Below are 15,670 nucleotides of genomic sequence, written 5' to 3'. Positions count from 1 at the left end.
AGGCTTCGGGTCTTGTGCGACATGAGGGACCAGATAGGCGCAATGTATAGAGGAATTCGCTGATGGACGAGCTTCATTCTCTCCTCCGATCCTCGGCTGACATCGGAGGGATCGGCAACAGATGCCCCATGTTTCGCAATTGTTCATATTCTCGAGGTTGGCAATTGCAGGTTATTTTCCCCTTCACTCGAGTATTTCAGATCAATCCCGAAAGCCGACCTATCGAACATGTTCAGAAGCGGATCGGCAGCCGTGAAGAGGGGTAGCTCCTTCGCTGGAGCAGCTTTGCGCGCCCGCAACCAGACTCCTCGTCTTTCCACCCTCCGCCAGTTCAGCACCTCCTTCCAGATGGCGCAACAAACCAGAGCTGAGAGCGATGCCTTTGGCGAGATCCCCGTCGCCGCCGACAGATACTGGGGTGCTCAGACCGAGCGCTCGCTGTCCAACTTCAAGATCAACCAGCCTCATGACCGCATGCCGCCTCAGGTTGTCCGCGCCTTTGGTATCCTCAAGGGCGCTGCTGCCACCGTCAACATGAAGTTCGGCCTCGGTATGCCATGATCGACCCCCGTATACAACAGCAGTAGATCGGTACTGACGCCTCTTTCCTCACGCAGACGCAACGGTCGGAGAAGCCATCCAGAAGGCCGCCGCCGAGGTCGCATCCGGCAAGCTCGACGAGCACTTCCCTCTGGTTGTCTGGCAGACTGGCTCGGGCACTCAGTCCAACATGAACGCCAACGAGGTCATCTCCAACCGCGCCATTGAGATGCTCGGCGGCGAGATGGGCTCAAAGAAGCCCGTCCACCCCAACGACCACGTCAACATGTCGGCCTCGTCAAACGACACCTTCCCTACCGCCATGCACATTGCCGCCGTTCTCGAGATCGAGGAAGAGCTCCTCCCTTCCCTGCGCAGCCTCAAGGATGCCATGTACAAGAAGCAGCAGGCCTTTGACAAGATCATCAAGATCGGTCGTACCCACTTGCAGGATGCCACTCCCCTGACCCTCGGCCAGGAGTTCTCTGGCTACGTTACCCAGCTCGAGTACGGCATTCTTCGTGTCGAGTCCGCTCTCCCCCGTCTGCGTTACCTCGCTCAGGGTGGTACCGCCGTCGGTACCGGTCTCAACACCTTCAAGGGCTTCGCCGAGGACATTGCTACTGAAGTCAGCAAGCTCACCGGTCACGACTTCGTTACTGCCCCCAACAAGTTCGAGGCTCTTGCCGCCCACGACGCCATTGTTGAGGCTCACGGTCAGCTCAACACCCTGGCCACTTCCCTCTTCAAGATTGCTCAGGATATTCGTTTCCTCGGCTCCGGTCCTCGCTGCGGTCTTGGTGAGCTCAAGCTTCCCGAGAACGAGCCTGGTTCATCCATCATGCCCGGCAAGGTCAACCCCACTCAGTGCGAGTCCTTGACCATGCTCTGTTGCCAGGTCTTCGGTAACCAGGCCGCCGTTACTTTTGCTGGTTCGCAGGGTAACTTCGAGCTCAACGTTTTCAAGCCCGTCATGATCCGCAACCTTCTCCACAGCTCTCGCCTTTTGAGTGATGGTATGCGCTCATTCGAGAAGAACCTTGTCGAGGGTCTCGAGGCCGACGAGAAGAGAATTGAGGCTCTCCTCCACGAGTCTCTCATGCTCGTCACCTGCCTTAACCCCGTCATTGGCTACGACATGGCCTCCAAGGTCGCAAAGAACGCTCACAAGAAGGGTCTTACCCTCAAGGAGAGTGCCATGGAGCTCAAGGCTCTGAGCGAGGAGGACTTTGACAAGACTGTCCGTCCCGAGCTCATGCTTGCTCCCAAGGAGAAGAAGTAAATGTGAACCGTGAAGCGGACTGTATATTATAAACCTTTGATATCCATTTGAGGGCTGGTAGCCTCATTTCTACATATTGCATTCGAAAATATCGCTCTACCATTTACATCTCTCTTCTGTTGCTCTGTTTCTCGTGTCAATGGAATAATGGTTTGAGATAATGCAATTTGACGCACGGACGTTTTTTACGCAGCGGGCGATTCAGCCTCACACCCCCGAACTTTTGGAATAATCTCCTTGTCCAAGATACTTTAAGAAATACTCAACCACCAAGAATCATGGAGGAGGCATTGGACTGGGTGTCTGACAATCAGGGCACTGTTGCTTTGACTTGGGTTGCTGTGGTGTTTGCAACTGCTGTTTGGTGGTTCACGACAAAAGGAGACTCTGAAGCTGCCGTGGACTTTGAAGTGCCTTTGCCAGAGCAGTGTGAAGATGGTTGGCAGGGCGAGGTTTTGCGGGAGCCTGGTTTGAAGGTTTGTTGTTATCTCTTTGCTTCTGTGCTCTCTGAGAAAGAGATTTTGCCATTTCTCTTGATTGAAAAAATGTTCTTTACTTTAAGCTGTACAATTGTGACTGACATGAATTTATACAGATCTCGGGCTCTTCTGCTGTTCAATGTTACTGTCCAGCAACGGGTCAATTGCTCGGTGTCATCAATCCATCTACTCCCGACGGAATCGACAGAGCTATTACGCGTGCTCATGAGGCTCAACGCACTTGGGCATTGACAACCTTCTCACAACGCCGAAGAGTGCTCAAAACATTGTTGAAGTGAGTACAAATAGTGCTTTCCTCCCCGACACGATAGCTGACTCGCTGCAAGATACGTTCTTACTCATCAAGACGACATCGCCACAGCAGCATGTTTGGATTCTGGCAAGACACGTGTAGATGCTCTGTTTGGCGAGATTCTCGTAACAGCCGAGAAACTCAAGTGGACTATCGACCATGGCGAGAAGGCCTTGAAGCCCTCATCCCGTCCTACTAATCTACTCATGATGTACAAGTCCAACTCTGTGGTCTACGAACCTTTGGGTGTCGTGGCCGCCTGCGTCAGCTGGAATTATCCTTTCCACAACCTCCTGGGGCCCATCATCTCGGCACTGTTTACTGGAAACGCAATCATTGTCAAGGGATCTGAGCAGACTGCTTGGTGCTCAGTGTTCTTCGCGGACATCGTCAAGGCTGCTCTGGTTGCTTGTGGACACAGTCCTGAGCTGGTACATGCCGTCACTTGCTGGCCTACCACAGCTGAACACCTTACCTCGCACCCTGGAATCTCACACTTGACTTTCATCGGCAGCAAGCCAGTCGCCCACCACGTTTGCACTTCAGCGGCCAAATCTCTGACTCCAGTCGTTGTAGAGCTCGGTGGCAAAGATGCAGCCATCATTCTCGATGCACCTAACGGAAAAGCTATGGCTAAATCTGAGCTCTCGAGGATCGAAAGTATTATCATGCGCGGCGTCTTCCAATCTGCAGGCCAAAACTGCATTGGCATTGAGCGAGTGGTAGCTATGCCTCTAGCCTACGAATACCTTCTATCTGTCCTTCCCCCTCGTATCCGCTCTCTCCGCCTCGGCAACGCACTTACCTCACCCGACGTAGATGTCGGCGCCCAGGTCAGCCCCGCCAGTTTCACAAAACTCGAATCTCTGATCGCAGAAGCCGTTTCTCAAGGTGCTGTTCTCCTTGCAGGAGGAAAGCGTCATTCTCACCCCAAGTACCCCCAAGGCCATTACTTCACACCCACTCTTCTCGCAGAAGTAACGTCAGACATGAGAATCGCACAGGAAGAATGCTTTGCACCCATCTGCTTACTCATGAGAGCCGAAACCCCCACCCACGCCATCAGCATCACAAACAGCACAATCTACAGCCTAGGCTGCAGTATCTTCGGCCCCGCCACCTCTCCCTTGCAAGAAGTAGCTTCAGCAGTAAAATCCGGCATGGTAGCCATCAACGACTTTGCAGCCTACTACGCCGTCCAATTACCCTTTGGCGGTGTGGGTGGCAGTGGCTATGGCAGATTTGCCGGCGAAGAAGGACTAAGAGGGTTGTGTAATGCAAAGAGTATTTGTGTGGATAGATGGCCAGGACTTATCAAGACTGCTATCCCAGCGGGGTTGGATTATCCGATGAGGGAGACGGCGTGGGAGATGGGGAAGGGGGTTGTGGAGTTGGGGTACGGGGAGACTGTGTGGAGGAAGATTGGGGGGTTAAAAAGGATGCTTGCTGGGATGTGAGATTTTGTGGATGGTATCACTAGGAAGCAAGAGATGCGGGTTTATGATTAGATCTGCTGTGTTTGATATATGTACTGCACAACAAAGGTCTGGCAGAGAGCGTGACAACACTCGTCTCGATGGTTCTGTCTCCTGAAGAGTATCGTGCTTTCACGCAGCTTTGCAAGTGACACAAGTTTGCCTTGGATGGTGCAGCAAAGGCGAGAGCCTATCTTGAGCGCCAATGAGACGAGGCATCTCGAGTGATGTTGATACAGCCCTAAAAAGTACTGTGCTGTTAGACAGCCATGCCATTGATATGATTCAGCACACCGGAGTGAAGTGCGGTACCCTTCGAGAAAGTTTCTGTGCATCGCGAACAAAGCGACATCTCCCACGATCGACGCCCTCGTGTCATCGTATAATTTGCCCTTCTACAACCACAAGATGTACATGCGTGACGAGTCCTATCTCCCAGAAGCTGAACAAGGTTTCTTCGGGAATTGTTCTTCCATCATTCCCGAAGTTTCAAGCCATGAGGTGCGCCAATGAAGAGACAAGCATTTTCCCCACCCGCTCGGCTTCGTCTTGTTGGCAGTGCCGTTGAAATCTTGTACACGCTTGTCAGAACTTTCCAAGCCTCGCAAGCCTTTTTCCAGCCTCTTCCGCTTGACTGCAGGATCAGAGTTGACCACCAGTGACACTCGAAATGACACTCGAATCGTTGGTCAAGTCGGGCAGACATAGCAAATCGAAATCGTGCAGACGAGTGGTATGATGCTGTCGATGTGTCTTGTTTTGATCGAACTGTCCGGGTCAAATCGGTGCTGCGACATGAAAAGACGTTACTTTGACAAACTTGCGCTGTGCACGGCTTGAAGTGGTATCAGACACGATCCGAGTTCCGGTTAAAAGTCGTGGTTGTCCACTCAGGCGGCTGTTCATGATGAGGCACCTCGTCACATCAGCAGTCGGACCGAAGACACACCCTTACCGATAAACAAACCATTCCTGAAAGGTCCTTGAAGCGGAGCTCCAATTCGGACCGTCTCAACAACCCTGGAGGTTTCTTGCATGTTTTGGAGCGATTCTGGGGGCAAGTTCTCCATGGAGATGGGAAATGGAGAGATCGCGTGCCTCCACCTTCGCGATGGTCTGCCCACGGAGAGTGATCGGCTCTGATGCACGAGCATCCCCATGGATGTTCTCCACTTTCTCATGGAGGTTACAAAAGGTGGAGGGGCACCCAGTTGGACGAAAGTTTTCTTTCTGAAGCATTTCTCTCTTTCATCCTACAATCTTTGAACTTACTCGTGCATCAACATGGGTAAAGGTGTCAAGGGTGCCGCCTCCGGCGAGCAACATGAGAACATTGAGATGTTTGACGCTGCCCAGCAGGGTAGCTACCAGGACCGTCGCGACATGACCAAGGACCAGATGGAAGACGCTGTTCGCTCGGGAAGTGTCCCTCACGTCAATACGAGCGAGGCTGTCGATATCGCGAAGCAAGGTGGTTGGGAGGTCGATGCTCTCATGACCGAGATGCAGAATGAAATCGACGCACAAGGTGGAGACCACAACGGCCATTTCGACCTCGAATTCGCCAACCCAAAATACTTCACATTTCTCATTGTAGCCTTCGCTTCCATGGGTGGTATGCTTTCTGGTCTCGATCAATCGCTCATCTCTGGTGCCAATCTGTTTCTTCCTGAGGACCTTGGTCTCAATGACCGCCAGAACAGTTTGGTAAACTCTGCCATGTCCCTCGGTGCCGTCGGTGGTGCCATCATTCTCTCTCCAGCCAACGAGTACCTTGGACGTCGCTGGGCTATCATCCTCTCGTGTATTCTTTACACTATCGGGTATGTCAAAATAAGCTGTGTTCATACACAAACTCTGACCTGTCTCTAGTGGTGTTCTTGAAGCCGCTGCCATGAACTATGGCATGATTATCGCTGCCCGTATCATCCTTGGATTCGGTGTTGGTCTCGAGGGTGGTACCGTCCCTGTCTACGTTGCTGAGACTGTCGAGAGAAGACTTCGTGGAAACATGGTCTCTCTCTACCAGTTCAACATCGCTCTGGGTGAGGTTCTTGGTTACGCCGTCGCAGCCATGTTTGTTACCGTGGACGGCAACTGGAGATACATTCTAGGCTCCTCGCTCGTCTTCTCCACCATTATGGGTATCGGTATGCTCTACATGCCCGAATCACCTCGTTTCCTTATGCACAAGGGAAAGCCTGTTGAAGCCTTCAAGGTCTGGAAACGTATCCGTGGTCTCAAGACTCTGGACTCTCGTGAGGAGTTCTACGTCATGAAGATGTCTCAGGAGCAAGAGGACGAGGAGGTCGCTGCCGGACGTGGTAGCGCCAAATACCCCTGGATGGATCTCTTCACACAGCCCCGCGCACGTCGCGCCTTTGTCTACGCCAACATCATGATCTTCTTGGGACAATTTACTGTAAGTTGCGAAAAAGAGAACGAGGCGGGAATAAGATCGGAGAGGCTTCGGACCACAACTCCGCTCCTTGCTTTTGACCACCATTCATATTTGCTTTCTTGAACGACATACTGACTTTGTTTGTAGGGTATCAATGCTATCACTTACTTCATGAGTACTTTGATGCAGAACCTGGGCTTCGACAAGTACCAATCCAATTACATGTCCCTCGTCGGTGGTGGTTCGCTGCTGATCGGTACCATCCCTGCTGTTCTTTACATGGAAAGATGCGGTCGTCGCTTCTGGGCCATTTCCACGCTACCTGTCTTCTTCATCGGACTGATCATCGCTGGTGCGTCGCAATACGCTGGCGGTCAGAACGCCCAGATGGGTGTCTACCTGACCGGTTTGGTGATTTACGAAATTTTCTTCGGAACTTATGCCTGTTTGACCTGGGTCATTCCCGCTGAGTCTTACCCTACCTACCTCCGATCATACGGTACGTGCTGCCAAGGTGCAACTTTTGTGCGCCAGCTCGTGCGTTCGGGCGTTTCACTCGTGTCGAGCCCAACCCATGAGCTGGCTAGCTGAACAAGTACCCTATCTTACACCCTGATGACCCTTCGCTAATGAAAACCCCAAGGTATGACCACGAGCGATGGATGGCTCTTCCTTTCGTCCTTTATCGTCACATACAACTTTACTGGTATGAGCAAAGCCATGACCAACATTGGCCTCACTGCCGGTTTCTACGGCGGCATTGGTTAGTTTTTCCTCTTCTATCAGCATTGCTTTATGCTAACAGAGATTTAGCCTTCTTGGGCTTCTTCTACCAGCTCTTCTTTATGCCTGAGACCAAGGATAAGACCCTGGAAGAGATTGACTTGATCTTTTCTCAACCAACCAGCAAACTCGTGGCCCAAAATTGGAAGAACGTCAAGGAGACCACCAACGATCTACTTCGCTTCAGATTCAAGAAGGTCTTCATCGACGCACACGATGCTCCTGCTGTCGACTTCTCGCAGGGTAAGCAAGAGGTCGGCCATCAGGCATAAGCCGTTGAAATGAATTGGGCTGGCTATACCAATCATTGAACGTGGAAGACGCTATCAATCTGGAGGCGACCTTCGTCGATACCTACATATTGCTAGATCTATAGAGATTGGTTTTTCATGTAGCTATACATGACCATATAATATGAGCTTACGATTTCAAATCTACTCTCGTACCTTTTATCTTTCCTATACCAGTCTCTTCTATGCATGTATCGGCATCAGGGTACAGTGCCCTCAGTAGTAGTAGCAACATCGATGGCAATACGTCTCATCGACCTTCTTTGCGTTATCCGCTGGCTTGAGGAGAGACTGCCTCTTTCCACAGCGCCTGTCGCTTTGCATCAATCATGCAGCGGAGTGGATATTGGTAGCTGCCTTGAGGCACAGTACTTTCTTACCTTACAGCTATGTCACCGAGTCACGTCGCTCTCTCAATTATTGCGCCGATGTCAGACATGTATGGAGGTATGACTGTGCCTTTCTACAGCCCACTATTGCTCTACTCTGATCATGGCATTGAAGATGTCTTTACTCGCAGCATCAATACATCTACTCTCATGTTCTCTATATTGATATAAAATGGTGATCAAACAGATGATCGTGTAGATAATAAGGACAGTCTCTGTGTACACTGAACAATAAAACCACGAGGATATAGACCGTAAATATGCAGCACAAGCGGACCTTACAGCAGTATTTCAGAGGCGAGATCAACAACTGTCTACCGCCAAGAAAAAAATCAGCGATTCATAGCCTGTGATGCTTGATCCATCCAGGTCATATCTCGACCTACACTTTGTGGTCGGAATACGTTGAGGACGAACATGTCTGAGAGTGCTGAATGTGTTGCCGGACGACAAGAAGTGTGCACAGACTCAGGCTTTTAGGGTTAGGTTAAACAGAAGATTCTTCTTTGACTCGATGAACGTGTATAACGTTCACTTGAAGGACACTCGTGTGCAGCCGACGAGGACAACACAATGTGTGCGGCCAAGATAGCGCTGCAATTTTACTCGATAGAAGTGCATAACGACTGACCGTATTCGCGCAGGAAGCTGGCCGAAGGATCATCTCAACAAGTCGAGTCGAAGTGTATTTTCCCATCTTACTCGATGTTAACACCTGAGAGTGACTCGATGGCTACATGTAAAGTAGGAGTTTTGCCGGCGCGAAAGGGTCCCTATCAGAGACGCGGCGGCTTCCGGGGAAAAGGAGGAGAAACACGGAGCGGTACCGGGTCCTTGCACAAGCTTGACATTTTGTTGTGACTGTTTTCCCTGACCTCGGCATCGGCATGTGAAGGACAAAAAGCTGATATGCCAGACCGCGGCGCTCGCAACCCGAGGCGACCATGTGGTATTCACACGCAGAAAATCTGAGAGGAATTGTATACAAGTGAAGATTGACAGGCAATTGAGTGAATGCTCGTAATTGAAGGCGGGATGCGATTGCCGAGAAGCATGTATGACGTGAACCAAAGCAAAGAACTACCCCACACCAGTTTCCCGAATCTCGACCAAGCAGCCCATCTCCTCCCCTCGCCCGCCGTTCTCGCCGGAGAAGAGATTCCCAAAGAGCTTAGACCACTAGCCTCGGTAAGGTTATCTCTGACGGCATACAATAGATACATATACACGTAGGAGATCTGCTCCTCATTTCTTCCCTTTTCTCCTTCTCTGAACCTCATCGTCATATCTGTGAGACATATTCACACCTCAGACAAAAAAAGATACAATGGCACAAAACGCAGACCACATTCTCCGCGAGGTCAACATCCTCGGACCTCTTAATGACAAGACTCGCAAGGTCATCTCCAAGGATGCTACTGTCTTCCTTGCCCTTCTCCACCGCACATTCAACAAGACTCGCAAGGAACTGTTGCAAAGACGCGTAGCCCGCCAGGCCGAGCTCGATGCTGGCAAACTCCCCGACTTCCTCCCAGAAACCAAGCACATTCGTGATAGCGATGCATGGAAAGGAGCGCCACCAGCACCTGGTCTCGCTGACCGCAGAATTGAGATCACTGGTCCTACCGACAGAAAGATGGTCGTCAATGCCCTGAACTCGGATGTCTGGACATATATGGCTGATTTCGAAGGTACTTAAACTATAGGGAGCCGCATAGAGCACAGCACTAACGTCAATCTCTAGACTCAAGTGCACCCACCTGGGATAACATGATCAACGGACAGCTCAACCTCTACGATGCCATTCGCAAGCAGGTCGACTTCAAGCAGGGAGAGAAGGACTACAAGCTCCGTACCGACCGCAAGTTGCCGACGCTTATTGCTCGTGCCCGTGGCTGGCACTTGGAGGAGAAGCACTTCACTGTCGACGGTGAGCCCATCTCTGGTAGTTTGTTCGACTTTGGTCTCTACTTCTTCAACAACGCTCAAGAGCTCGTCAAGAGAGGAGCTGGTCCTTACTTCTACCTTCCCAAGATGGAGAGCCATCTCGAGGCTAGACTTTGGAACGACGTATTCAACCTTGCCCAGGACTACATCGGCATGCCCCGTGGAACCATCAGAGGTACTGTCTTGATCGAGACCATCATGGCAGCATTTGAGATGGACGAGGTGAGTTGACTGGAGATCCCATAAAATGTGACCCTCGCTAACACATTTCACCAGATCATCTACGAGCTTCGTGATCACTCTTCTGGTTTGAACTGCGGACGCTGGGACTACATCTTCAGCACCATCAAGCGTTTCCGCCAGAACCCTAACTTTGTCTTGCCTGACCGTTCAGCTGTCACCATGACTTCTCCTTTCATGGATGCTTACGTCAAGCTTCTGATCAAGACATGTCACCGCAGAGGTGTTCACGCCATGGGTGGCATGGCTGCTCAGATCCCCATCAAGAACGACAAGGAGGCTAACGACAAGGCCATGGCCGGTGTCCGTGCTGACAAGCTCCGTGAGGTCAAGGCTGGCCACGACGGAACCTGGGTTGCTCACCCTGCTCTCGCTAGCATTGCTGCCGAGGTGTTCAACGAGCACATGCCTACACCCAACCAGCTCCACGTCCGCAGATTGGAAGTCGACATCAAGCAATACGACCTCCTCAACATGAACGTTCCCGGAAAGATCACCGAGGACGGTATCAGAAAGAACCTCAACATTGGTCTCGGCTACATGGAGGGCTGGCTCAGAGGAGTTGGTTGCACCCCTATCAACTACTTGATGGAGGACGCTGCAACTGCCGAGGTCAGCAGAAGTCAACTTTGGCAATGGTGCAGACACCAAGCACAGACAGACACAGGCAAGACGATCAACAAGGAGTACGCTCTCAAGCTTCTCCACGAGCAAGCCGAGGAGCTCGGCTCCAAGGCACCAAAGGGTCACAAGTACCCGTTGGCAGAGAAGTACTTTGCCACACAGGTTACTGGAGAGCAGTATGACGAGTTCTTGACATCGTACGTATCAATCCTTCCAATGATCGTGTGGGACAAGATTGCTAACCGAATCACACAGGCTGTTGTACGACGAGATTACGACTGTGGGTAGCCCCGCTCCTGCCTCCAAGTTGTAGAGGAAATGAAGCGAGATGGTCGGCATGACCTGGAGCAGCCCCAAATTGATACCCGAGCGGAAGGCTGATGAAAGGCACTTCCTTAGGTCGGACCGGCCCAGGCTGCGATTGATCTATGATGCGCCATGCCACAGCAAATGTAATATGAACGTAAGAAATGATTTCCTGTACATGTCGAATTATGAATTGGCAACATTACAACATGAAGTATCGTGCTTGGAAAATGAGTAGACTGGCATGTCGGCTCGCTCATGCCATACGTTCACCAACTGACAAAGGTCGTGTTTCTGAACAAAGCAGTGAAAATGATCGGATGTCAAGTCCAAGTGGTGGCTTGTATGTAACACAAACCAGCCATTCCGGGAGTCGGCCAAGACGATCCGAAGCGGGGCTAAATCAATAAATCAAGATGCGGCTCCAATTGCTACAAGTAGACGATGGCGTAGTCGAACTCAGGCACATGTTTCTTCAATGCTTCTCTCCTGCATCGATGTGAAGAGTTCAACATAAGTCATTTTCAATTTCACTCATTACATGTCATAGAAATCGACCGCAGCCATGGCGCAAAACTATGAGTTGACGCGTCAATCGCTCGACGATTACCGCCTATCCACGTCGTCGTCGCGCGACTCGATCTCGTCATCAATCAACGAACTAGACCCTCTCAGAAACTCGGACCGACCATACCAGGACAAGACAGCTCAGGCTCACGACTCGCTCTTCACCACACGCCGTCGGTCGACATGGCGTCGCTTCTTGGTTCCGTCGCGCATGTGCTGCATGATGGTCTTGCTCTTCACTGCCGCTCTGGTCTTACTTCTAAGCGCCGGGGGCATCTGGGTATACAAGAGTGAACCTGAAGAGGGTCAGAGCGACCCCTGGTATCCATCACCAAGAGGAGGCACCGTTGCTGCATGGGAAAAGGCGTACAAGAAGGCTGCTGCTCTGGTCAGCCAGATGTCTGTCGTTGAGAAGGTCAACATCACCACCGGCACTGGCTGGGAGATGGGCATGTGCGTCGGAAACACCGGACCTGTCGAGCGATTGGGCTTCCCATCTCTCTGCTTGCAGGACGGGCCTCTTGGTCTGAGGTTCGCCGACAACATCACCGCCTTCCCTGCCGGCATCACTCTTGGCTCCACATGGAACAAGGACTTGATCTACCTCAAGGGTCGCGCACATGGTCGTGAGGCTCGTGCTAAGGGTGTACACATCGTCCTTGGTCCAAGCATGGGCCCATTCGGCCGTCTGCCTGCCGGTGGTAGAAACTGGGAAGGCTTTGGCTCGGATCCTGTTCTACAAGGTCTTGCCGCTGCTTCCATGATCCGTGGAATCCAAGAGGAGGGCATCATTGCGACTGCCAAACACTACATTGCCAATGAGCAGGAACACTTCCGCCAGAGCTGGGAATGGGGCACTCCCAACGCCATCAGCAGTAACCTCGATGACAGAACTCTGCACGAAATCTACGCCTGGCCATTTGCCGAAAGTGTCAAGGCTGGTGTCGGTAGTGTCATGTGCTCTTACAACCAGGTCAACAACTCTTACGCCTGTCAAAACAGCAAGCTGCTCAATGGTATCCTCAAAGATGAGATGGGCTTCCAGGGCTTCGTACAGAGCGACTGGCTCGCTCAGAGAAGTGGTGTTGCTTCTGCTCTTGCTGGTCTTGACATGAGTATGCCTGGTGATGGTCTCCGCTGGACGGATGGCCAATCTGTCTGGGGAGGTGAATTGACCAAGGCTGTCTTCAATGGCAGTGTTCCTATGGAGCGTCTCAACGACATGGTCCTGCGTGTTGTCGCTGCTTGGTGCCAATTTGGCCAAGATGACAAGTCCAAGTGGCCTGCCGAGAAGGACGGCGGTGGCCCAAACTTCTCCTCCTGGACCAATGACAAGATTGGCTTGCTGCACCCCGGAAGCAACGACACCACCACGGGAGTTGTCAACAAGTTCGTCAATGTTCAAGGCGAAGGCGAGGATGCTCACGGCAAGCTTGCTCGTCAAATCGCTGCTGAGGGTACTGTTCTGTTGAAGAACGATGATCATGTTCTTCCCATCAACCGTGATGGCAAGAAGATGACCAAGAACGGCGACAAGCTTCGCGTAGCCATCTTTGGTGAAGACGCCTTCAACAATGGCAATGGACCCAACGCCTGTGCAGACCGTGCTTGCAACCAAGGCACTCTTGCTCAGGGATGGGGATCTGGCACTGTGGAATTCCCTTACCTCGTCTCTCCTGCAGAGGGCATTCATCTTGGTTTCGACAAGGAGAGTGTCACGCTCTCCGACTACCCGTCAAACTCCCAAGACCTTGACAAGCACTCATCGCGTGCAGCTGATCAAGACTTGTGCTTCGTGTTCATCAACTCTGATGGTGGAGAGGGCTATGTCGCCTGGGGAGCTGTCAAGGGCGATCGTAATGACCTCTACGCTCAGAAGGGCGGTGATGACTTGGTCAAGAAGGTTGCAGCCAAATGCGGTGGTCCAACCATAGTCGTGGTCCACTCCGTTGGTCCTGTCATCTTGGAGAAATGGATCGATCTGCCCGGTGTCAAGGCTGTGCTCTACGCCAATCTGCCTGGTCAAGAAAGCGGAACTGCGTTGGCTTCAATCATCTTCGGCGATGTGAATCCCTCAGGCCGTCTACCATACACTATCGCTAAGCGCGAAGATGACTATGGTCCGACGAGCAAGATCCTGTACCATCCCAACGCCGTTATCCCGCAGCAAAACTTCTCAGAGGGGCTCTACCTCGACTACCGCTACTTTGACAAGCACGACATTGAGCCACGCTTCGAGTTCGGCTTTGGACTCTCATACACTACATTCCATCTCAGCAGCTTGTTCATCCACCCAATGGCCACTGAATTCTCTTCTTTACCTGCAAAGCGACCTGCTGCGCTTACTCCTCCCCGCATGGACGTCTCAATTCCCGATCCTCGCGAGGCGCTTTGGCCTGCCAATTTCATCGCTCTGAAGAAATACATCTACCCCTACATCAACTCCATCGACGATATCAAGACGGGCAAATACCCTTACCCGAAAGGCTACGAGATCGCACAACCACCATCCCCCGCCGGCGGGGCAGAAGGCGGAAATCCTGACCTCTACACCCCCATCGCCGTCGTCCAAGCCTCCCTCACAAACACAGGCTCCCTTGCTGGCGACTGTGTAGTCCAACTCTACATCTCCTATCCAAGCACCCCTATCATCGATTCCCTTGGCAACACTGTCGATTTCCCCGTCCGTGTCCTCCGAGCCTTTGACAAGCTTTTCGTCACTACGGAAAAGCGAGTCGAGGTTAGTATGGAGTTGACGAGAAAGGATCTCAGTTATTGGGATGTGGGGATTCAGAATTGGGTCTTGCCGATGGGAGAGTTTGAGGTGCAATTGGGCTTTAGCTCGAGGGATATTCAACAAAAGGGAAAGATTAGCACAGAGGCTTTGCTTGCTTGATTGCCCGAAACATTTCAGGCTGAGGGGGTTTCAAAAGGGAAGGGCGTTTTAGGGATATGATGAGGATGAGGGCGTTGGACTTGGGTAGGTAGAAGGGGGCGTTTTTTTGTAAATATGTATCCAGACATTAAGAAAGATGATGTGTTGCCAAAAAGGTCCTCGTTGATCCTGTTTGTGTTGCCCAATATCGTGTTCCTCTTCTCACTGGCTCCTGACCTGGTCAAGTGCAAAGTATAAGTCATCGTGCTTCTCAAAAGTCGAAAGCAGGCGGAAGCCGTCGACAACGACAAGAGCTTATAGACAGGGGCAATGCGCTGCTCTAAGCACGTCCAATCTTCCAGAAACCGTCTACGTAGCTAAAACATTTAACTGTATTGGAAACCAAAAAATTTGTTGATCTGGTTTGGAAGGCTGAGACAGGCCAGGGTCTTACCGACGGCAACCCCTCTCTGACTTGACAGCGGCATAACGAGGCAACCACCATGGCTACTGCTTTGGATACCAGTTTATGCCATGCTCAAGATATTTAGAGTCATCTCTTTATACTTTTTGGATCGATACGGGTCTTTAATGGATTGATGGATCATGATACAGGTTTTCAGTTTAGTCACACAGCGAAGAGCGTCAAAAACGTGGCGATGTCATCGGGAACCTTCGCGCGCCACACTTACAAATAAGACATCCAGATCTTTGATGATGACATGGAGATGACAGATGTAAACACGAAAGTAGTTGTGCTTATGTGAGCGAAGCAGAATGTACGAGTATGTCCACCAGGTGTAATAATGCTGTCAGTGGTCCAGACCTGAGGGACAGGGTCACCAAAGCTTTGACGGTGGAAACGCAGGGCAAGACCCAGCAGGGATGCCCCAAATCGAGCAGCACCTGAACAACAAGACCGACCAACCAGTCACCCTCGAGCCTCACGCTCAATGCAGGCCCAGAAGATGAACCTGCAGCCAAATCTATTGATCCCCGCCCAGAAACCGCAAAAAGACCATATCTCGCTCAAAAGTGCTGCAAAAAAAGAAGTAACCACAGTTTTGGACCCGCAATGGCAAAAATAATTGAATTAGGCGGGAATCGAACCCACAGCAATCGCTCACATTGAAGAATGGAAGGCGATTATGTTACCACT

General features: G+C 51.5%; 5 protein-coding genes across 5 annotated transcripts; all 5 read left to right on the top strand.

The window, feature by feature from the left end:
• Positions 1 to 228: 228 nt before the first annotated feature.
• On the top strand, positions 229 to 1,822 carry AUEXF2481DRAFT_69785 (uncharacterized protein; the record flags this gene model as incomplete). The annotated part of the gene is made up of 2 exons (XM_013484505.1): positions 229 to 550; positions 618 to 1,822. 2 exons carry the CDS (start codon positions 229 to 231, stop codon positions 1,820 to 1,822), a joined length of 1,527 nt encoding a protein of 508 aa, XP_013339959.1.
• A 278-nt stretch (positions 1,823 to 2,100) lies between these two features.
• Positions 2,101 to 4,071, top strand: AUEXF2481DRAFT_48275 (uncharacterized protein; the record flags this gene model as incomplete). Its single annotated transcript, XM_013484503.1, has 3 exons — positions 2,101 to 2,298; positions 2,418 to 2,596; positions 2,649 to 4,071. 3 exons carry the CDS (start codon positions 2,101 to 2,103, stop codon positions 4,069 to 4,071), a joined length of 1,800 nt encoding a protein of 599 aa, XP_013339957.1.
• Positions 4,072 to 5,277: 1,206 nt separating this feature from the next.
• AUEXF2481DRAFT_44049 (uncharacterized protein) lies at positions 5,278 to 7,602 on the top strand. The gene is made up of 5 exons (XM_013484485.1): positions 5,278 to 5,912; positions 5,962 to 6,511; positions 6,638 to 6,989; positions 7,134 to 7,253; positions 7,304 to 7,602. The coding sequence occupies exons 1-5, from the start codon at positions 5,374 to 5,376 to the stop codon at positions 7,543 to 7,545; spliced, it is 1,803 nt and encodes a 600-aa protein (XP_013339939.1). The 5' UTR covers positions 5,278 to 5,373; the 3' UTR covers positions 7,546 to 7,602.
• A 1,677-nt stretch (positions 7,603 to 9,279) lies between these two features.
• On the top strand, positions 9,280 to 11,076 carry AUEXF2481DRAFT_8526 (uncharacterized protein; the record flags this gene model as incomplete). The annotated part of the gene is made up of 4 exons (XM_013484453.1): positions 9,280 to 9,643; positions 9,697 to 10,121; positions 10,176 to 10,960; positions 11,019 to 11,076. 4 exons carry the CDS (start codon positions 9,280 to 9,282, stop codon positions 11,074 to 11,076), a joined length of 1,632 nt encoding a protein of 543 aa, XP_013339907.1.
• A 771-nt stretch (positions 11,077 to 11,847) lies between these two features.
• On the top strand, positions 11,848 to 14,532 carry AUEXF2481DRAFT_48272 (glycoside hydrolase family 3 protein; the record flags this gene model as incomplete). Its single annotated transcript, XM_013484502.1, has 1 exon — positions 11,848 to 14,532. The coding sequence occupies one exon, from the start codon at positions 11,848 to 11,850 to the stop codon at positions 14,530 to 14,532; it is 2,685 nt and encodes an 894-aa protein (XP_013339956.1).
• Positions 14,533 to 15,670: the final 1,138 nt, after the last annotated feature.

Source organism: Aureobasidium subglaciale, assembly GCF_000721755.1.
Source record: "Aureobasidium subglaciale EXF-2481 unplaced genomic scaffold scaffold_29, whole genome shotgun sequence".
Lineage (NCBI taxonomy): Eukaryota > Fungi > Ascomycota > Dothideomycetes > Dothideales > Saccotheciaceae > Aureobasidium > Aureobasidium subglaciale.
The sequence above is the reverse complement of the archived record's forward strand: the minus strand, read 5'-3'. Positions and strand labels throughout refer to the sequence as shown.